Below are 23662 nucleotides of genomic sequence, written 5' to 3' on the forward strand. Positions count from 1 at the left end.
GACCGCGGCTCCCAGCCAAGATGGCGGCCCGGCGAGGCGGGGCCAACGCAGCGCTGGCGTCTCCTTCCGGGAAGGAGCCGCCCCGCTTCCGGGGCGCGGGGGCGTCACCCACAGCTCAGCTGATGTCCGCTTCCGGTTCCCGCCATGGCGGCTCCGGGGGCTACTGAGGGGCCGAGGGCGCCCCAACGCCTCCGTGAGGCGGCCCCGCAGCCGGGGAGGCAGCGCAGCAGGGGCGGCCCCGCCTGGGCGCTGCCCTCCGGACCGGGTGGGCTGAAGCTGCCGTGTTCCCCGGGCCGCAGAGCCCCCGGGCTGCGGCCCTCCGCGTCCTGCTGCGAAGCCTTGGCCGTGGATGAGGCTCCAGACCCCGCGAGGGTGACGGGCAGGCCGTGCCCTGAGGAAAGCCTATGTCAACGGTCACGTCGTCAAGGCAGAAAGTCAGCCGCGAGGAAAGAAATAGCAGTAACAGAAGTCCGGTGTGCTTTGACATGGCCGTTCAATTATTACAACTTTCTAGAAGATTATATTTGGGAAGGATCGTGGGGTTGTCTGAATTTTTTCTTTCCTGAAAAAGAATTGGTTTGTACATGCTTTTTTGCTATAAGTCTCTTGAATCTTTTCTTCAAATTCCCAGTGTTCATAAAATGGATAAATCCAAACTCGTTTTCAGTCATTCAGTACACAGGCAATATTTTTTGTTGCAGGATTCCACTAGCAGGCCCGTAAAAGTACAGCAAATGATTTTGTATCATATTCATGCATTTGTTGTTTCAGTACTGTATAAGAAGAGTAAAACAAGTTACTCCCTTATAGTTAGGAGGCCAAATGTGACAGGAAGATGTACTGTCTATTCACTCTTAATTTAAGATCACATATCCAGACCATCTTCTGAGAAAATGCTGCAAAGCGTTGCTCCGTTGAAGTGAATACAGAGTTCTCCTAAGTCTTAGATCCTTAGCTCACTGTCTAGCACAATTGCACACAGCCCTTTCCCTTAAGGGATTATGTGAGATGCCTATGCTTAAAAGATTAAACATTTTAACAGCATGGGTATTGTGAAGTGTTTTGTAAAACACAAAATGCCACCTGGCCCTAACATCATTCTTGGCACAAAAAGCATGTTGAGTAAGTTACACTAAAATCATATTTACATGCCGCTTTGTACAAGACAGGATTTAGCAGCCATCAGTCACGATGGTCCTTTTCTAAAGATTTCACCTCAGCCTTTACTGTCAGAGTTGTGCTAATCTGTTCTCTTTGGTGATTTGAGTCCAGTCTGAGACTGAGTTTCAGCTGTATTAAATCTGAATACTTCTATTTCCTGTTGTGTTTGTTCATACACAAAAACCACCAACCAATTAAAAATTCCTCTTCAAAAGACTCAAGAAATATCCTATTTGTGGTTAACATTTAACGTTTTGACATTTCAATTGTCACCTGTATACTGAATTGTATCCCAGTTGAGAGGAATTTTTTTGCTCGCTCCCTCCCAGTGCTTTTCTTTCAGGGCTTTTGAAATTTGCAACTCAGGTAATTTTTGTGAAAGCGAATTCATGCAGTTTGATTATCCACGATTTAATTTTAAAAAACATAAGGAAGAGATTGGCTCAAGCATGTGTACTAGTTTAAGGGAAAGCGTACCTGTGTCGCTGGGCTAATAATCTTCCTTTATTGCCTAAGGTGAAACGAAAAGGCAGAAAAGAAAATGATTGAGTTGCCCAAAGAGTTTGCAACAGACTCATAGACGGGACTGCATGACTGCAATAAAGGTCAGAATTTTTCTTACTGTTCCAAAAGATGCAGGCATCTTCCACGTGGGTAGTTCCTGCAATTACCGCGGTTCTCCTCTGTGCTTGAGCGCTCTGCCCCGGTACCCGACAGAGGGCAGTGGTAGCTCACATTCTACTTAAGCCCTTAGTTCTGCCCGTTGCCAGAGCGGCAGAGGCTTGTGGTCCAGACTTGCGCTCCCTGTCACGGCTTTGTGGAGGTTAATCAACAGCAGGAAGGGGAAAAAAAAAATGGCCGTGATGTCAGTACCTATGCGTGAAAACCAAATTTGAAACCAGCGATACATTTTAAATTTCACTTTATTTCTACAAACTGGGGATTGCAAAATATTGTGTCCTCATATCTCGCTCAAGCATGTTGTTTTTAGTGGGAGTAGGTAGTTTTCATTTATGTCCTCAGCACAGAGGCAAGGTTGTTGATGCAAAGTGATTGTTGTATTAGACCCCAGAGAGACCTACGGCTGTGCAGCAAACTGAAATGATGTTTGGACTTACAGAACCCCACTGAGAGAGGTAACAATTTTTGTTACATACACTTCAAATATGGACAAGAAATATTTTTCTAGAAGTAGGAAAATGATAGAGACTATAGAAAAAAATGTGAATCTGAAATCATGAAGAGAGAAACTAACCAAACAAAAATATTTTCAGTTTGCTGAGGGGTGTCAAAAATTTAATTTCATGGTAGTTTCATTTCAAATGTCGAATATTTTCCATTATTACCTCAGACTTCAATCACAATAACGGGCTCTTTCATACACAAAGTGTTCACATGTCCCACCTGTGGCCACATCAAAACTTTTTGATTTAGTGAAGTTTATCAAACCATATCCTTTTCTCTGAACTGTTTTGATTTTGGTGCCATGAAATGCCTCAAGGCAAAATGGTTTGCTTCAAAAAAGGATAAATAGGTGGTCTGTTTTGTTTGATCTCTTACACTCGCTCATCCTTATGTCTAATCTGAGGTCACAGTTTACAAATGCTTGATGGTTTTGCAGAACAGAAGAAACTCTTTATAATAAATTATTATTATACTTCAAGATGAAAAGCACTGTATAAACACAAGGTATTATTAGAATGCTGCATTAGCCTACATGTATTTCACCTAATAAATTCCCCATGGCAACTCACGCAGGATAATACATACCTAATTTTATACCCTTTTATACCTGAGGACAATTACCTTTTTTTTTCCTCTGCAACACCATTTTGTCTTTTTTTTGTGTTTACACTGGAATTCCTGCTAAGTCATCTAAGTCTAGAAATGTGAGAAACATGTGAACCTGGAGACTGTAATAAAGGCCCCGGAATGCTGAAGGGATTCCAGAGCTCATATTTACACTTCTCTCATTCTTTCTAATGTTCCCCAACGCCAAAGTATTTCATGCATAAGTGCGTTGTCATTAACATTCCATTCATCTCTCTGGTATGATATGCTCAACACTAATGATAGCATAGAATGAGACTTCTCTCTCAGAGTAGTTTCTTTCTTCCCAGTTTTTTTCCAACATGCAAATGAATCACACTATAGAATTTCCTCTCTCTACAAAGTATCTTTGGTGTACTGCTGTCATGTCTTGAAGGCATATTTTAAACCTGGCTTGGGAAGTCACTAGAAGTTCCAAATTTATGTTCTTAAATCATTAAATGCACCAAGTAAATAACTACATACTGCTAAATTAAGTTGGAAAGTGATTAACTCCAGGACAGAGACAACTGAGACAGTTCACTGTCTCATAAAGGTTGGAGTTGTTTTTTAATTTGATAGGGCCCCTCAGCAGGATCACATGGGTTGTTACAGGAAGATGAAAACATCTTTATGTGCTTGTGAACACAGACCTTTTGTATTATTCTTTAAAAATACATAGCTGTCTGACTTTCGCACTGCAGAAAATTTTCCTTTAATTGTAAGAAATCGTAAGAAAAGCATTGCAAATTTTCAGGTCAGATACAAATAACAGGAATCAGAATTTGTTCTATTTTTTTCTGTTTGTGAGTACCTTTGGGTAAGTCCTTTGCTTCAGTTTCTCCATCAAATGAGAGTAGTACTTTATGCACTACTCCACACATGCAGTCAAATGAGTATTTTGAGGCTGACCTTGGTGGATGAAGAAATAATTTGAGAAAGAAAACGCACCCTGAGGAACGTAGTGAGGGTTAATTAGTGTTCACATGTACTCAAATGTAATCTTGTCCAGTAAATGTGGCAATGCTGTGGCTGCTGAGCGTCTCTGTTTAGACTGTCCAGAAAGACAGAGAACGCTTGTAAGAACAGCCATGCCTCAAGGCTGCTCAGAACTGAGAATGCTGATGAAATAGAAAGTTCTTGTATCCCAGAAAGACATTTGATACATCCTTGGGGAAGCAATTTCCCCAAGGCTTGCTACCAACAGTCATGTTACAGTGGGATCAGGAGGGGACCTAACTGCGTAACTCACATGTACTCAATGGGCAGGTTTTTTTGTTTGGTTACCTCTTGGGTTGGCCACTGAACCCATCGCTGCTTCGGATAACCAAGATAGGTCTCTCAACTTAAGTAGTGAAAAAACCAGGAATCTTTACTTCTGCCCTGAATACAGAGAACTACTGCCTAGGCCCTTTGCTGGTTTTCCAGTCTCCATAGCCTGTGGAATTGGAAGATCAGTCAGTTATAATGCGCTCTCTTACTTTACACGTCCATATAATTTGTTTCCTGACACGTATCATAGTGAGACTACTGATCTGTTCATTTTGTTTGCTGTCTAAAGCCACTGCTAAGTGGCACCATGTAAATATTTTGTATGTACAAAGGCATAATTTGCTGACTGGGAAGAGATTACTGCCTACAAGCGCAAGTTGCATTAAAGTAATCATTGCCCAGTGAATAAATGCAAGAGTGTTATGTGGCCTCTCATGCCTGACTACCTCCTAGAACAGGGGGCCTCAGGGAACTGAAGGTGCCGGGCAAATCCTACCTGGCAGCTTCTTCCATTACCAAAGATACAACCAAGACCGAGAGCAAACAAAAGCCACAGGGATCAGTAAAGAAGGAGGCTTGGGAGTGTTATGCCCAAGTGGGGGAGATGTGGGTAGAGATTACCAAGCACAGCAAGGGTGAGGGTGGAGTTGGACAGAGGGGCAAGGAGCTCGGATACAACGCAGAAGAAGAGAACAAATGGGGAAAAAATACTCAAGGGCCTCAGAACAAAGGGGACTGTGGCAACCTTGATCTGAATGGGGTCGAAGAAGTAAGTCAGGCATGGGGCTGAACCTTTGCAAAGCCATGGGGAAAGAAAGAATGAATCTTTAGGATGTTGTTAAGGAAGAAGTAGCAGCTGAACAATGACCTTGAGGAATTCATCCCGTGACTAACAGGTGATTTAGCTCAGGAAGCCACAAAGACATCTTCTCTTATTGAGCAAGGGAGCACCATTTATTAGCATGGCTCTTGACGGTGTTTGCCAAAGACAAGGCACAGTTGCAAGGAGCTCAGTGATGCTGGCGAAGCCATTTTTCCTTTATGCTACGTACAGTGTGTGTCCCAGACACTGTTATCTGAAAGGCCTTAGGATTTTGGTTTTGTACTGTGGTTAAGCATTAATAAATATTGCTGACCTGTATTTACTCTTAACTTTTTAAAGTGTATTTCTTCATGTTGGGGGAACACAAAACTTTGACGAGTTTGTTTGTTTTTTTTTCTTTTTTGGGAGGGGCTTTCAACAAAAGAAATTTGGAATTGCGAACCATATTAAAGGAGAAGGATATCTGCTGTTCTGTCTATAGTGAATCTCCATCACTGATATCTGACCGTGCTGCAATTGTAACTACCTGTGTGCAGATGAGAACGGTGACACTGAGAAACTAAATCACTGTCCCCGGGTCATGTTTGTAACTGATCACACATTCTCCACTGTCTGAGCTTGTATTCAAACCAAGAGATGTCCTTGACCAACAATCCTTCAGAGATCTCTTTATAAGAGTACAGGACATTAATGCTAATGTCTTGGCCAGATTTAGTTCAACTAATTATATCCTGCCTTCCTGAATTCCCTTCCAATTTCAAGTGCATATGAGATGCATCACTTCCACGTCTAAACTATGAGCAATGTCATTTACATTAAAACATCTTTCCCATCTAAAAGTAGTTCCATTTCATTGATGGATGAAACAATGCAGGTTTTTTGTTTTGGTTTTCTCATAAAGTCCTGCCAAGTTGGTTCTCTTTTAATCTTTGGCCAAAAGGCAATTTAGAGGTATTGTGCGTTCATCTGTTTTTCTTATTTTTGGTTCTTTGTCATTCTGAGGGGTTTTATTGCTTTAACTACCATACTGGCTTTTACTGAGTAACTTTCCTGCAATGAATGTTTTGTCGCTACAGTGCATGTTTGCTTCGTAGTGTTACAGTAGTATATTATTATCTAGTAGAACTACATTATTTTGTAGAATTCCCCAAACCCTTTGATTCCCTGGGAAACTGATTGTCATAATTTTTTTTTAATGGAAACCGATAACATGTTCATAAATAGCTTCGACATGGGTGATTATGTTGAGTTTCAGAGAAGGACTACCATCGTTCCTGAGTCTCACTGATTCATTGTTGATCATAAGGAAATCATTCAATTGTTGTGAAGCTCCATTTTTCTTCTTGTATAAAGAAAGGATAATATTACTTATGTAGCTTTACTGGAAGCATGCTTAATCACTTGGTGAGTGTCACGTATTTTGAGCTCTCTGGACTAAAGGTTCCACATCAGCAAGTCCCAAACATGAATCATAATCTTTATTTTTCATAATCACTGCTATTATGATAATGATCAATGGTGTTCATTTATAGGCCGGATTAATATTTCCAGGCATTATGATTTACTTCATTTTCTACTGTCTGAATTGGAGAGGCAGCAGGCAATCAGACAGGCTTAGGTGACCCAAATAAAATGACAGGCAATTTAACCTAGGCACTGATAAATCCCCAATACACTTGCTGAAACCAGGGCTTTTTCCCCTTTGATTTCTTCTCCTGCCTGGCTAAGGTCAGGCGTGACCTCCTTTATGATGATTGACAAGGAGATAATATTACTTAGAAAATAATTCTGGCATGTTTCTGAGTCAGAAAGAGGAAAGGTCAGCCCTCTTCCTTATTTATTCCACCAGTACTAGGTAAGGAGTTCCATCACCAGGATCCAGTCCCCGTTTACCTCTCCATCCTGTGTTTCCCAAACGATAATTGGTACACAGCCATCAGTGGCCTTCTAATGACATCACCTTAAGATGCAAAGACAAATAGTATGACATACCAGTTTCTCCTTACTGTGCATCACTTTCACTCAGAGCCTTTCACTGCTTCTGCATGCTCTTCTTCAGTATTTGACATTTGTATGATTACATTGCTCTTTATATCCAAAGTACAGCATGCCTAGTATTAGAATGTTATTAAGCTATTACCTTGCAAGATGGATGTATGCCTTCAAAAGCCATTATAATGTCTGTGGTTTCATTCCTGCTGAACTTCCTTTAAGGCCAGGTAATCTCTACACAGATCTCTATAGATAATCATTCTTCACAGAAATCATTTGCAACTTCATAGCAAGTTTTTGTGACAACATATTTTTTCTTACTTGTTTAAAATATTTAGTCCTACAGGGAGATCCTGGCTGAGCTGACCAGCCGTTTGTTTTCCTCTGGTTAGACACAAAATAAGCCTCATTGAATGGGCTGCTTTGCTACATTTCTTTGACAAATATGCCTCTGCCTTGACCTAGAGGAATTGTCTCCAGTGCTGACAGGAGGAATTGAGCCTTTTCATGATGAAATGTTTCCTTTACAGAGCTTACTAAGCAACACAGAGTAAACTTAGCCCGAGCTGTAAATCCTTGCTCTCCCACTCCACCTTCTGATCTGTTTTTTCCTTTATGTCCATGAAGAGAAATGGGCATGCACTGAGTGCCACCGCAATGATTGGAGCAGAGAGCGTGTAGAAGCACATGCAGTCTTTTACAGCCAGATTCTGATCAGTTCAGGTGTAGATAAACGGCCCGCTTATTGATGCAAACTTTTGGAGATGCTGCAGCCTTGCAGGAAGACACATCTTTGAAGAAGAGGAGGAAGCCTTTTGGAACTATTGGTACAAATAATGCTTAGAATTTATGTCTGCAGCATAGTCTCTGGGTAACTTAATAATAAATATATGCCAGACATTATCAGAAATAAGAGTAAGGCAGCATGATTTCCTATGGCACCCAGAATAACAGAACAATGTTCCATCTCACAATTTACACTGAATATTCAGGACAATGTGTCCCAGAGAGTCTTCTCCTGAGGGGTGCTCAGGGCATATTCTGAAGTCTGTGACAGATTAAAGGTAATCTGCTTTTGTTCATCCCAACAGCAATAAACCCCACTCTTACCCTCTTTGTGGTTCCACTATTGTGTTTAATCTTTAGTACACAGATGTGTAGTGCACAGTATTCTTTGACAAAGAACTAACCTGGCTGCAGTGGCAAGGCAGGGAATGTCTTGGACAGAGTTTCACAGGTAATTGCTGATGATCTATCAAGTCAAAGTCAATGTTCAGGTTTTTAATGGAATAGAACATGAAGTTGATATGTGCTGCCAAAACCTGCTGGAAGACTCCAGTCAAAAATGCCAGGAATAATGAGGAAAACCAGGGTATTTTATGTTAAGATGCTTTTCAAAATTAAATAATACAAAATGCATTACTTGCATTGTAGGCCTGACTGTCAGTCGTCGTGTGACAAGTGAATGCATTTTCTCAAAGAGAAGAGAGAATTTCAGAAAAAATATCAGGTAAAGGATATAAGCCCGCATGATGTATGTTCACATCTGGAGGACATTAAATGGCCTGCATTGCAAATGCAAATTACAAGCGTTCTTGATCTGTAGACCTTTTTATGACAAATAGGTTTAGAAGTGAAAATAATCTCAAGATCTTCTCCTCTCATGCTGATGAAGTGAGAAGAAAGTCTATTACGTTAAGCAATGGGCATTGCAAGGAGCTCATTTGATGAGGCTGAAAGCTAGAGGCCGAAATATATGGGACCTGATACAGGCAGCACCCCTTGCACATTGTTGGAAAGTAGCTGCAGGATTGTTAAATGCACAAACAATTCTGTCATCTGTTTGTCTAATACAGGAGTAAGTACTGATCATCTTAAAATATCAGATGAGATCTAGGAATATCTCTTAAAAACATATTTTTAAATACTGTAGCATGACTACGACCCATCCTGTTGCAATTAACAAGCAGTATCAAAGCAATAGTCATCCTCATGCTTACAGGGCAGCTTACATCACCAAAGCTTTATACAAACACCAATTAACCCTCTCAACAATGCTGCAAAGTGTCATTACGTCTGTTTCAGAGATGAAGCAACAGAGAGAGGCAGAAAGGTTTGTCCAAGATTGCACAGCAAGAGAAGAGAAAAGTTCAAGTGTTTCAGGCTTTCAAGTTGGTATTTCTTTGTCCATGCTGTGGCAGACTCTACCCTTGTCTATGTCTGGAGTTTTGTATTTATTGCCATTGCTTTTGCAGTTCTGGTGGATAGGGAAAATTGAATATCTTCTTGTTGCATTTGCTTTTTGTTTTGGTTGAGTTGGTTTGTTTTTTTAATGTGCTAGAGACTGGACAAAATCTCCTTGGCAAGCAGGGACCCTCCAGCAAACAGGATGTAGACTTTGAACAAACAGTTGTGAAAAGCTTGTAGACTTCTGCCTTTATTTAGGTTTTATATGGTGCTGATGGGGTAAATTCAGTGAGAAAACATCACCAGGCCAGTTTAGCTCCTTTTGGTTACAAACCATTCCTGATCTAACATTTGGGAGTTGCTTGGGGACTTCTGTGGGGGGTTTCTGTTAGTGCTGAACAGAGGTCAGACCAGGAATATTTGTGCTGCTCAGGTGGACTATTCATTCCACATTACTCATGGTGAGGTACGGGTCATGGAAGTAACATGGCAGCGTTTCTACTCTGTGATTGGCTAATAAAGCTTTCCTGGGCATGACAAAAAATTAAAAACAAGTGATTAATAGTAAATCTTAGGGCTTACTGGCTAAGTACAGTGCTTTCCATGTGAATAAGCACACCCTAAACATCAGAGCAAGCAGACCCAGAGCACAAGGACATTTGTGGGTCTCCCAGATAATCCTCTGCAAGTTTGAATGCATCAAAAATAAGTCATCTATGCAATCCTTGCATCGGCTTAGCATTTTGGATCACCTTTGGCATCATTTTACAAAATTATCTATTTTTTAACACCAGGTCTTCTCTTCAGCCACGATGCCTCCCTGAGGGTTTACCTGCATTTAGAGGGTTATTACTATGCTTTTTAAAATTTTCAGCACTGGTAGCCTGTGTAGCGTCGTTTGTATGTTTGCCATTGGGGCATCAGGGTTATGGCTTTGCAATTACCAACTCAGGCACGGACAGAGCTGTTTTATGAGAAGGTGAAGGAATCCTTCAGAGGTTGCTGATGGAAAATATAGTACTGCACCTGAATTTAACCCAAAACCCATCCATCTACAGAGGTATGACAGCTGACACAGCCACTTATATAATAGCTAGTTTCAGTTACTGATTTGCTAATGACTGTTTTGCCCTTGCGCAGTTTGTTCCCGGTTTCTTCATTCCCCTCCTTCCTAGCTGCCATACTGTAGTACCTCTTCCTCTTGTTGACATCTGTTCTAGTTCCCAATAGGAAAGTCTGAAGTTATTGGATTGATTAACCCCAGTGAATTGCTACCAAGCATTGCACTGCAATCTCTCTTCTGGGTGCCAAGAGGAGTAGGGATCACCAGGGGAGATCTGCTTGCCTATTGCGAGAAGACAGGAGCCAGAAGTACTATCTACCACTTTCTCCAGGAGCCTGGACAACTCTTGGGGAGATTTGGGATGGAGTGATGGTATCTGTGATTTCAGGATGGTTGCATCTCGCACGTCCACAGAACAAGCAGCTTTTACTGGTGTTCTCCAACCTCCGCCGGTCCTAAATGCATCAGCATTCCTACAGATACTGTGTCTGAGCTGGAGTAGGATAAAAAAAAAAAATCCACTAGCAAGCAGGATTTCACCAGCCTGTGAATCTTTGAAACTGGCTGAGGGGTTGGCAAGTCTGAACAGGTGGAACAGCATCTATGAAGGCCTGTGACTAAAGAAACAGAGAACAGGAAGAGAAACAAAAAAGCAGGTGTTATCCCAGAGGGATGACAGAAGCGGCTACAGACATCTTACTCAGAGAGGTGAGTGAGTGGAAATGAATGCTTGGTCATACTGGAAGCAAGCAGGATTTTGCTACTGAGGCTGCATTTTTAACCCTATGCGCCTCTGGTGGAGGCTTAATGAAAAGCATGGGTTACGTGGGGCCTCTTCATAACAAGGGGTGTAATTAAGGAATATTTAAATGGCTGGTGACTAGCAGAATATGCATGTGCTCATTGCTGTGATTTCTGAGTTTTGTAAGGATGTGCCAGCTAGCTTTAGCCTTGCTAACTCAGGCACTGCTGGTGATAAAACCAGAGCACTAGGGAGCTCAGCACAAGTCAAGGAGTGTTTACCTACTTCCCTGAGCAGGTTTGGCAGCCTTTGCAGCATTTGAGGCTGCTTTGGCTAGATGCAAAACAGGGCAAAAGGGAAGCCAAGTTACACCAATGCTACCCTATTTCTGCAGGCATAGCTCACTGTGGTTTCAAGATCTAGATCCCCTCAGCCATGGCTCAAAGCATCACACAAGCAAAGCAATGAGTGTTGGGATTCCCAGAAGAAATTTTGGTGAACAGAGCTTCAACACAGAGATTCCAGGAGACGAGGAAAACACCTGAAAATCAGAGTCAGTTCAGGAACATTTGGGGCAGGATCAAAAGGAGACATTAAGCAATGTTTGGAAGCCCTCCAGGACAGGGACTGCCTTTGTTCTGCCTCTTGCATAGGACTGAACAAGCTGTCAGCACTTCCATAATACCTCTGAGTACTGCTCCTTTCTCTAGTCGGACAGCAGAGAAACAATTATATGTTCTGCTTTGAAAAAATGACAAAGTGGTTCTGGCTAGTAAGAACTGGGAAAAAATACAGGAGGCAGAGCCTGATGCGTACACAGCAAAGCCAACCAAGAAATGCAGAGAGGAAACACTGGGAGTTTCCTTTTTCTGTAGTTGCCCACAGAAGTTTGTCTTCCTTTGAGTGGGAGGAGGAATAGACTGGCTCATCCAGTGGCCATGAAGCACTGTAAGGGAGGTTCCACAAAACCAGAGGAGACAAGTCACACTGATTTCGGAGAGAGGAAAACTGGGTTGGTATGCTGTGTCCTGTGTAATGAGAGAAAATGTGGGAAGATGGTTTGACGGAATAACCTGGAGCATTCCAGGAGAACAAACGCCATTCATGCAGGAGCAAGTGACGTGAGTAAAGCAAGATTTGCTAAAAATCGAGATTAAACTGTAGATCGACAAAGCCTGCTGAAGGCAGGAGGGTACAGGATCTGTTCCGTATCCCTTCCACTGCTGAAGAAAGTGGATGCCAAAGGCTGCTTTTCTCAGCTCACAGACTGAAGAACAATATAGAGAAAAAAGTGGGGAATCTCCAGAAGAGACAGGTGAATTGAGGAATAATAGAAAGGAATGAAACACTTAAGTGTGAGAGAGCACGATAATATGAAACAAATGCAACAAGGGAGAAAGTTAATAACTGAAAGACAGTTTGTGTGGTTAGTGGACAGCAAATTACAGTGAACTTTACCGTGTGGTATGGCAGCAGGGAAAGCTGCTGGAAGTGGGGGGATTGTGATGTGTCATTTGTTTGCTAATTTGTTTTAGGCCTCTAAGTGCAAGCAATTTTCAACCAACTGTGAAAGTCTTCATGAATGAGTAGCTAAAGTGTCCTCTCTTGTTCCTGTGTAAGCCAAAAAGTGTGATTTACACGATTAGGAAAAGCACTGTTATCTGCGTGGTCAGACTCACCTCACTGCAATTCAGTGTTCTCACAAGAAGTCCAGACACTATGGCACCTCTTGTTTTGGACATTTAAAAGGATATTGGACAAAATATAAATATTTGAGCTCTAGAGGACTAGCCAGTCCCAGCAAGAGGGACTAGCTAGAGGTCATCACTAGGCTTCTCCAGTTCAGTCTCTCAACTCAAGCCTGTAACAACAGCAAATGTAATAGAGGGCAGGCACACTGAATGTTCTGCGTGCTGAACATTGCCTGGGCTGTTCACCTGCTTAGTGTCTAATGATAGCCAAAGTCAGTGTTATGAGAGAGGTTTGCTCTATAGAGAACAAAACTTTTCATGTGCACCAGCTGTAAGGAAATATTCGAGGATAAAAAAAATGATTGCCTGGCAGTAGATTTCCCTAAGTGCCTGAGTCCCTTCCACAAGGAACAATAATTCACTGAGTAACACTTTTGCCCACATGAAGTAGCTAAAGTCTCTTCTCTCTGCCTGCAGGATACTCTTTGTACCTCTCCTGTTACTCTGAGCCAGTGCTGATACTAAGGCAGGCACATATTCAAAGGCATGTTGTACAGTCTGATTTTCATTTCTGTTTCAGCAGTCTATCAAATAGGTGAGAATTGTATTATCATCCATGCTGAGTATGCACAGCAGTCAAGGCTAGTGTAGAGCCAAGGGTCAAGAGTGGAGTTTGGATGGTTCCTTTAATGTGTGACAGCAGCGTAAATGCTTAAAAGCAAAGTGACAAAATTCCTTTGTTTTGTTTACCTGCACTGTCTTCGTCAGCTAAATGGGATGCGATTCCATCAGTCTCAACTGGGGAACAAATCGCAATTCAGGGAAAGGGGTTTGAAAACTTACAGCGTGGGAGGCATCCTTCTGTGTAAAGCATAACATGTCCCGAGGGCGTATTCAACCGTGGACATTTGCTGCTGCTATACGGAGCACACAATATACTTCTTCCCTCATACATACTCCTTCCCTCCATTGCAGTACTACAAGCACTAATAAACATTTTCTGCCCCACTGAAAATAATTATAGCATAGCCTTTTTGCAACCCTAAAGGACTTTCTCATGAATGTTATCTCCATAATCTGTTTCTGTATTTTGAAAGAAACACCAACTTACTTTTTAACCAGCGGAAGAGTTCTCTTCCCCTCTCCTCCCAGTTCAGGGTACAGGATGACAAATGAGCAAGTGCAAACAGAAATGGTATCTTGCTTGAGGGACAGCCTTGTCTGCACGTCCAGTTCTTCTCCGTTTCCTGCAGGAAAAATTCATGGCTGGCTCAGAAGCTCTTGTTCTGATGTGTTACCAGAGAATCTCTACGCTGAGGCCTGCAGCCATAATGAAGCAACAGACTTTGTCTTGTGTATGTTCATTGTGCAATAATTTCATTGTCAAGGATATATTGTTGCCATTTTCTATTGCACAATATAAAATGGAGAGAAGGGTGGGGGACAAATAAATGGATGTGACAGAATTAGGTTTTCAGTGTTTGAGTTTTTTAATGAGAATTTAACTACTTACCTCTTCACTGATCAGTGACAAGTGGCTCTGCTGTAGCTGTTCATTCAAGAGCCAATTGGATATTTTTTTTAATCGTAAGTTTAATTTTTACACCCCAAAATACTGTCTTCTTTTAAAATTTAAAACATTCTCCAAATATTTTTAATGACATTTTGTTTTAATACCAAAGAAAGAGGGGTAAAATATATTCATAGCAGCTGTTTAATAGGATTCACATCTTTTAGAATAATCATTTTAAAATTTGAGATGAACATTCTACGTTTTGTTTTTCTAAAACAAAATTCAGCACAAAGCAATTGTTAAAAATGTAAACAGGATTGAAATCAGTCAAAATCAGAAGAGTGTGTTTCCCCTGATCTTTGTCCTTTCTCCCTTCTTTTTGAATTCAATTTCACAAAAAATTTCAATCGTCTTTGCAAATGTCAGTATTTTGCAACTTCCAATGTAATAGAAAATGTGGTTCCAGCCAATTTTAAAAGGCAGGCAGGAGCTCTGCTGGTCTCATTTGGAGCTCTAAACATTAGCCATATCCAGAGCATCAAATATTCTCATATAACAAGCTTCGTGCAAAACCATTGCAGAGCTGGTTTTGAACTGGGCAGATTTCAGTACTACTTATGCAAGCAATCTGAGGCGCTTGTTTTTTAGCAGTCCCAGAATTCCAAATCTACTTCTGCATTACTTATGCAGACTTCTGCAAGTCTTAACTAAGCCGTATTACAAAACCAGGGTGTTCTGATTTAAATTGAGTGTCATGGTTGATTTAGTCTAGTCAAGTCTCAGCATCTGAAGAGTTGAATTCTTAATGGGTAGGGGATAGCCCACTACGAATGAGCAATATTCTTGGAGAAGCAGGAAGAAATCCACTGCCACGTGCGCCTTCGACTGAGTAGCTGATCATTTCAGATTACACTGAGGTATGTAATTCCTCAAGCACACCTGTGGAAACCTTAATGGCTGCAATTACTAGTGATCATGCAAACCTCTGGAAACCATGAAAAGAAGGCAGAAAGCTAGTTCCTTGATGGGAAAGTTCAGAGCGGAAAGAACCTTACAGGATCCACGGTTACTTCCCTAGCTATTTGTAGAAGTTATGGCTAAAAAGATATTCTAGCCATTGAAAAAACAATGAACACACCATCACCACTCAAACCAACTTTAACTCAAGCGTAACCTTAATGTTAACTTGTTTATCCAGTTCATTCACTTCCTATTATTCCCTGGATCATGCTTTGAATAATTTCCATGATCTGTTCCTTAAGTCCTGCCCCTTTTGATGTCATCAATTTGATCCATATAGGCTGGACAGCTCACAATGTATCTTCAGTTAGAAAAGGAAATCTGAAAGCTTTGGACCAAGACTTGTCTTCTGTTCAGGATAGAGCCGAAGGCCGAGTTTAGTGGCTACTCTAAACACTCAAAGATAGACTTTCTGCCAAGGTACAGTGGGGTGTTTTGCAATTTGGTCTTAGTTGTTTTACTGATTATTTCTGTGTATATGTATGATTGATATGTAGATATAGATATCTATACACATGGTTAAATATTTGACTACATGACATTCATGTGTAAGTGTTTAGTATGTATTGAGCATTGAGTTGCTGTGATAATACACGAACATATACTTGTTTGCCACTGCTGTGTAACTTCCACTGACTTTCTTATAACCTGCAGCCTCTCTCCAGGCACTTACCGCAGACAAGACAGGCAACTGGTCACTGTTGCTGTTACATGTCTTAAGTCCCTGACTGCAATTGTTATGTTAAATAAATTAGTGGTAGGCTGATCTGGGAAACTGGAGGAGAGGGGATGTTCTGTTGCCTGTACACACACATGTTCTGAAATATTCCCTCTGGGGTTTTTTGCATTATCATATGCTTTTTCATTCTAGTTATTTCAAGAATGCAGATTCAAATGGTGTGAACTAACTAGCCATAGCCTTAAAAGCGCAGTCAGAACGGCTGAAAACTGTGGGTTGTCTCTGAAAGCTATGGTCTGAATCTTTACAGGTGGCTTTTTAGATTCAAAATTATACATAGAAAAAGTACGTTTGATAGATTTCATTTAGCATTCACTTTTGATAACTATTGCCTTTTATTCTACTTTTTCTCATTAGAGCAAGGCTGACTAGTGAAATTAATATAACAGTAACAAATCAAATTTTCCTGTTTCAGCCTCACACGATTTTCATTTCTATCTTAAAATACCATCAATATTTAAGGACTCGTTCGATATTTTTCTTTAACATACCCTGCAGGCTTATTTTCATTTATTCTTATCTAAATAAAATGAGAACAAGAACTGAATAAGATAAAGGTTGAACATACAATTTAACATAAGAGCTTAATCTGAAAAATGTGTAACAATAGTGGGTAGGAAGAATACCATGGATTCGTTTCTGGAGTTTGCCACAGATAGTCCTTTCTGATTGAAGAAGCATTCAGCTGTAAGCCTTCAGCTGTAAGGCTGGCTGATAACATTTGTAGCAGCGGTTGAGAGCACTCTGGCTCTGGGTTGTCTGTGTGGGAGTAACAGTTTATGTATGCACTGCAGAAAAATGGTGTTTCCTCATAGCAAAAGTGGAATTGCTCTTTTCCCACTTCAATTCTTTATTGCACAGGTTTTCTTTTAATTGTTCATGCCCTTTTTTAATATTTCACTCTGCGTGGGCTTCCTGTACTTGTTCAATGGCAAGTGTATCTAAGAAATGTGAAAAATAATTTGTCATGTTTAATTATAAAAGTATAAAGGAGGTGCATATGCCTTTGAGTTAATTTTGTATTATTGTTAAACAGTATCTTAGAAAACACAAACATGGTATGTGTTATGGTCTTTGAGGAAAATAACTTGTGATAAACTGGGTTTCCTTGTCAGATAATACACTTTGGGGGGCTGTTTTAAAGCTGATCTGGTACACAGCTTCCAGCGTGCTCTTCACTGCTTCAGGATTATTCCTAATCTTTCTGACATGAATAGGTACACTGAGGGGACTGTCTTAGCAGCTTGTAAGTCTAAGGTATCATTTCATATGAAGTGTCCTATTCCAAGGACCTTTGAAATAAAGCCGTGTTTGTAAATGGAGATGTCTAGTTGAGGATGAAGGCATTGCAGGCCAGGGCACTAGCGCGTAGCAGCTGAGCTGCGGTAACCCCACCAGCACCTCAGGCTGAGCCACCGCCAAACGCTTCAAGGCCCGTAACTCGGTAAAGGGCCCGAGCTTTCATTTCCTTATCACATAGCCCACTTGCAACAATTCTTTAGTTATTTGTGTACTCCTTGTCCCATCTTCAAACTCTGTTATTGTCTTTATAAGATTTTTATTTGGAGTTAAGGTTGGACCAAAGTGGTGTACTCAGTAAACTTCTCTTAATAGCATAATAGGCAGGCTGATTCACAGAGTGCTGTAATGTTGGAAACTCACATGTTACAGGACTTGATGTCACGTTCAGTAAGTGGAACTATGTCAGCATTAGTCCAATGTCCCAAACTGGTACTAAAACCTAGGAAGATGTCCTCCGTTTGTGCTGGCTAAAACACATGAGCATAAATATTGGTCATACTTTTATCAGCATAAAATCTGAAATTATCTAGAGTAGCATAGTAGATGTTTTACTCACTGTGACAAAGGAGATATGGATTTTGTTTTCCAGTTATCCATTCTTCTTGGGTGATTTTCAGTTTCTGTTCTTCCTTTTCACTTCTGTAAAATAGAGAGAAGGAGAAGATTTTTAGATTCCCGGAATAAACTATTTATCTAAGAGATAGGTGGCAAAGTTTCTGTCAAGAGCAGTAATTAATATTTCTGTGGCCTTCAGAAACAACGCAAGAACATTTTATTTCAAGTAGTATCTGCAATGCTTTATCCACATCCTAATTTGCTTAATCCCCTCTCTGGGTTCAATCGAGGTGGTGTTTTTCTCCACTTCCTTTCCTAAGTACCTGACTCTGCTCATCTGAACTATGAAATACCTACTATATTATAGTCTTGTTTCAGGCCTATAGGCCAGCATGTTCCACTAGCAATACACTGATAATAACGAATTAGTTACAGATCTGTGTTAATGCACAGTGACACAATGTTTCAGAATTAAATGTTGGCCCTTAGTGTTCTTAGAAAGAAGAAAACTACACACCCCTTTGGCTGCAGACTTCTCAGCAGCTTGCGTATTAGTCACTTTAACGTTGCATATCCATACTAACAGAGAAGTCATAGTGTAAGTGTGGTAGAATGCCTGAAGTTACGTCGGCAGCAGTACGCACAACATTGGACCTCTTTGCTACTTCCTGGTGTCCAAACTCTGGAAAGACAGATGAGTCTCAGCTCAGTTGTTTTCAGCTTTTGCTAATAACAAACTCATTGGTGCCCTTTTCCAAAGAGTCCCTAGGTTAGTCTTTCTAACAAGCTAAGATTTTTTTTTTTTCTTTTTTATTGAACAGAAACAGACTTAGAGGATGGAGCAGGAAGTGGCAAGAGAAGAAGAGAAGAAAGAAGGCTTAATTGAGTTTTATGATTCCTTCAGGGATATGTTTGAGTTCTTCTGTAAGAACACAACAATCCATGGCACCATCCGCCTTGTATGCTCAGACAGCAATAGGATGAAAACAGCTTTTTGGAGTCTGCTTTTACTTGCCAGCTTTGGCATGTTGTACTGGCAATTTGCACTTATGTTCAGCCAGTACTGGGCCTACCCTGTTGTCCTGACCATGTCAATGCATTCAGAGCCCAAGATGTTTCCAGCAATTACCATCTGCAATCTGGACCCATACAGGTAACCTGTGCTTTCCCCTTGGCTGTAGTCGTGTCTTTACAGTCACAAGGGTTCAGTAAGGGTCAGCAACCTTATGACTGCAGCCCAGAGAAGGCTGAAGGTAGAGGAAGGTCTCTCTGCCTTACAGGGGTGGAAAGGGACTATTGTTACTTCCAAACGGGTTTTAAGATAAGATCTTGTTGGAATTGTGCAACAGCATGTAGCAGTTTATTTCATGCACTGAGTCAGGATAGAGGGAGCTCTACCTTGTGACTTGATTCAAGCTGCTAACTGATTTTGTGCTCTGATAAAGACAGTCTTTCCCTGAAAAACATGGGTAGTGTGTGTATTCATTTGTAACTAAACTACTGATCTCTGGACTGATGCATGCTAGAGCTGATTCTGCTTGGTTTTTCTCACCGCAGAATGGCCTTAAGGAAAAATATAACTTGTACAGAAGTCTGCATGGCCCTGCTTGTCAAACGAGGCTGATACAGTAGTGGCAAGGTATCGAGAAGTTTCAAATTACATAGTAAAGGAATTATGTCATTTCCTCAGAATAACTATCTAATTGTCTGACAGGAAGGCCAGTTTGTGCAGCTGATGTTGCATGGCTGCAAGTTCTGAGGTTTTCAGTGGAGGATCCAGCAACTGGAAATCCAGCTACTGGAGCTCCTAATAAATTAATGTATTGAAGTTAGGTATGCTAAGCATAGGCACCATAATTGCTGGCTTTTCTCACACAGACATCAAGGTCTGCAGAGACCCAGAGAGTAGCCTTTCCATAGATACTGTGAGGGTACATACAATAAAATCCTTTTTTTCTAATACAAACATGGATATTCCCAAATAGCTAATATTTCTGTTCCTTGCAGATTTGAACTGGTTAGTGAACATTTGGTTCAACTGGATCACATGGCAGAGGAATCTATTGCTTTTTTGTATGGCATCAACACATCAGCCAGCTTATTCCACATGAATGAGAAAAACATCCATGTGAAAGATTTGTCAAGCATAGGAAATCTCAGCAGATCTAGCTTCAAGCTGAGCCAAAACTTCTCACTCTTGAGAATGTCTGACCACAATAACAGGTCAGGAAAGAAGCATTCCAGCGTGGGCTTCAAGCTGGTAAGTGTGTGTCCTCTTTCAGATTTTAACCTGGCTACAGACACAAGCAGCAAGGACTGGCTGCTCCCTAAGGGACAGGGGGAGAGGGGAAGCCAGGGAGCCTGCCGGCAGGGCAGGACAGGGGCCCATCCCACAGTACCTGAGCAAGCGAGCAGGGAAAGCTCACAGATGGTAGCCAGGTCCAACCAAGAGTCCAGCTCATCAGGCAAGTTCACGGCAATGAGGCAGGTTCAAGATCAGGGCACGAAGTTAGCCCACTGGATCAACAGGGTCCGTGGTGAGGCAGAAGCACAGCAGCAGCCTAGCTGGAAAGCAGCAGCCCTACAGCACAGCCCAAAGAGGGACTGAAGGCCCTGAGCTGAGCTTAAATGAGCTCCTGGGCCCGTGGGCAGAGGGTGTGGGTGGAGGCTCCAGGTGAGGCTGCTCAGGGCCCGTAACGCCTATCAGTGCAATCAGGGCCCTGACAAAGATCTCACAAGGTGCATTCAAAAAAATGAGTGAAAAAACAGATAGTTTCAGTGCTGTGCAATGACAGCTTGGAGGATGTTTCAGGAGAGTCCATCCCTGCCTCTAACAGTTTATGCTGATGGCCAGGATTCTTGTGAAGTGAAACAATAGCAACATCAATGGTCTTACACAGCCCACCCACCTGTAAAGTCCTTCTGGTAGTGACAAATTCAGTAGAGAATGGTAGCAGTAGGCTATGGGAATCATTGTACCCCTTTCTAAAAATATACAAAACATCCAGACGTAGCAGGTGAGCCTAGAAATAAAAGAGAAACAACATGCGAGGATTCCCCCAGTGTCTAAATGCTGTGGTACTGGGGGCACTAGAAATGTTGCAGATAAAACTAAACATGGCAATAATAAATCAAGACGATTAATACGATAAATGTGTATCTGTGACTTTGGAGAAGACTGCAAATGCTTCAGATTCTTCATACCAAAAACAGGGTTAGCATAGATCTAAGAGCAGAAGCCATGAGAGAGAAATTGATGTGGCTTGAAAGGCCAGCAATTTTTGCCTGATTATTATTGTCCTGCCCTATCCTGAAGTCCTTCACCAGGCACACTTTCACCAGAATCTGTGGGTGTTCACCTGTCTAAGGCCTGAGTAAGAACAAAGAAAACATCTCAGGACTTGGTTCATGATTCATGGGTTGTAAAGAATCCCCACCAGCCCTGTCCTTCCTTCTCCCAATGTACTTGAGTTTGCTCGTCTGCTCTCTTCTGCCTCTTTTCCCTTGCACTCATTCCCCTGAGATGAAGTAGCACACCTAATTCAGCTTCAAGGAGAGAAGGTGCTTAGCACATAACAAGATGACCTCCAGAAGTCCCTTCCAACCTCAGCCATTCTGTGATTCTGTGATAACTAAAATGATCAGAGGCTTTGCTTTCTGGAAAAACAGAGGTTCCCCTTGTCCCTGTATCCAGTATTGCCTTTACCCCCTGATCTCTGTTACCCTTAGGCTGTCATGTTCTCGCTGTGCTGAATGGCTCCCTCTCTTCTTTTCTTCCAGTGCAATGCCACAGGTGGGAATTGCTTCTACAAGACCTATTCATCTGGGATGGATGCAATTCTTGAATGGTACAGGTTTCACTACATGAATATCATGTCCCAGCTACCAGTTATAATCAACATTTCTGATCATGAGGAGCAAATAGAAGATATGGTCTACTCCTGTCAGTATGATGGGGAGCCCTGCAGACCCAGGTATGTTACTTCTTGAGGTGCTGTTTGTGATTTCAGCAGAACCCAAGGACTTGGGAATCTGAAACTGAGCCTACACTTTCCGGCAGTGCAGGCACTGCACCTCATGGCATACTGCCAGGCTTAGCCCTTGTTGGAGATGTGACTGAAAGAAAGAACAGCCTTCCATGGTCAGAGCGTGGGGCTAGGAACCTAGAAATCGGCATTCTGCCATGGCTTACCTCTATGACTGTGAGTTAGTGTCTTAGGGTGTCAAAGAAGCCTAAGAGAAATTCAGCAGTAATTAAACATTTACTGGTACAAAGATGCATTGACTGCATTGAATGGTAAATGATTAACGTCTATCTGCATGGGAGGAAAGGAGCAGGAATCCTCAAATATCCAAAGGATAAATGTGGGATCTCTTTTTGCTGTTACAATGAAAAGGGAGGAGAGAAGGGGAAGAAGGCTCTCACGACTCTACTGTAGCACTTGGCCCCTGAGCACGCGGATTGTTCTCAACTATTATGCCAGGAGGACTCAATTAATGGCACAAGGATCAGATAGTCTTTTTGCATCCTTTTGTCCCTAGAGGCAAAGAAGTGAGCCTGCTGCACATACCAAACGCAAAGGTGTTCCTTCTTTTCCTGTGTGCTTACGGTCTCCACTGTTGGAAGCTCTTCCAAATACAACTGACATACACCACCTAAGACAATGCTGTGCCTCAGGCACACGAGCCATTTGCTGGCCTACTTGTTTTCAGCTGATGACTTGAACAAAGTTAATAGCAATGCACTCATCTATGACACAGAATAAGCAGAAGGCAAACTTAAGTGTTTTTCTGAGCACTTTCAGCAAAGAGGAGAGGCGTCTACAAAGTTTGTTGTAGATCATTTTACAAGATAAGGTCCTATCTTGTCTTTCCTGGAGGCGATTGACTCTTACATTCTTCTGCACTTAGTGTTTCTGATGCTTTCATGTAATATATCTCCGTCTGTGCACTTGATGGTGAGCATCGTCGGTTTTGTACCTGTGTTCATCCAACTCTTTTTAAGAACTCTTACGAACTGGTGGAATGTGGAGGCTGACTTGGCCAGGGAAGTTCAGCATGATCATAATAAGTGGTATCATTTTTAAGAAAACAAGGAAAGAGATCATCTATTTCTCCTATTGATTAGAGCACAGAACTTCAACCTGCCTGGTTGTTGGAACAAGCAGGGAAAAATTTGGTCTACTTGGTGGAAGGAAAAGCCAGTCAGAACTCTGAATTTGGCTCCTATGTTTGCCACTCTGGCTGTAACCTTGGGTGAGCAGTGAATCCCTGTGCACCTGATTTTTTTCCTTGTCTCTAGTGAGTTAACAACTCTTTCCCATCGCACTCCTGTACATACACACACAAAACACATCCTACATAGAAGTAAAGGTATTGCTACACTCATAATTAAACCCATCAAAATCTCTCTTGATTTCAGTGACTATGTTCACTTTCACCACCCAGTCTTTGGAAGCTGCTATACTTTTAACAGCAAGGGAACAGACCCTTTTTGGACAGCTACAAAACCAGGAATTCCTTACGGTATGTTATTTGGCAAAGGGTGGGAAGAAGAGCTAAAGTGAATATAATTTGGCTATAGATTAAGTATGTGTCTTCTATGCATGACTTACAGACATATAGCCCTCTCTTCTAGCCCTGGTGGCACAAATTATGTACTGTATTTGTTGGTTCACTAGCCACACGTATATGATAGCCATATCAACCATATCTTAACTTATAGCAAGCAGAATATTATTTTAGTTTTCAAGCAGAATATTATTACAGTTTTGGAATAGGCTGGTGCAATTG

General features: G+C 41.6%; 1 protein-coding gene and 1 long non-coding RNA gene across 5 annotated transcripts in view; one reads left to right on the plus strand and one right to left on the minus strand.

The window, feature by feature from the left end:
* The first annotated feature begins 122 nt into the window (after positions 1-122).
* The window catches only part of SCNN1D (sodium channel epithelial 1 subunit delta), a 29257-nt gene continuing 5717 nt past the window's right edge, over positions 123-23662 (plus strand). Inside the window, exons 1-6 of the mRNA XM_087755064.1 lie at positions 123-576; positions 1678-1766; positions 18691-19022; positions 19877-20129; positions 21650-21843; positions 23292-23395. Coding sequence (XP_087611190.1) covers positions 18706-19022; positions 19877-20129; positions 21650-21843; positions 23292-23395 — 868 coding nt within the window. The 5' untranslated portion in view covers positions 123-576; positions 1678-1766; positions 18691-18705. The remainder of the gene's footprint in view (positions 577-1677; positions 1767-18690; positions 19023-19876; positions 20130-21649; positions 21844-23291; positions 23396-23662) is intronic.
* On the minus strand, positions 7747-20449 carry LOC148056026 (uncharacterized). 4 transcript variants are annotated; one of them, XR_015704196.1, is made up of 4 exons: positions 20269-20449; positions 17871-17953; positions 13852-13987; positions 7747-7878 (listed from the first exon to the last, which is right to left on the minus strand). It is a non-coding gene; the product is annotated as an uncharacterized LOC148056026 (long non-coding RNA). The 4 variants fall into 4 exon arrangements; XR_015704195.1 differs by lacking the exon at positions 7747-7878 and adding an exon at positions 8659-10800; XR_015704193.1 differs by lacking the exon at positions 7747-7878 and adding an exon at positions 8659-10924.

The sequence above is a fragment of the Nipponia nippon genome, unplaced genomic scaffold (assembly GCF_047370975.1).
Source record: "Nipponia nippon isolate SJK-2023a ecotype South Korea unplaced genomic scaffold, ASM4737097v1 scaffold_19, whole genome shotgun sequence".
NCBI lineage: Eukaryota > Metazoa > Chordata > Aves > Pelecaniformes > Threskiornithidae > Nipponia > Nipponia nippon.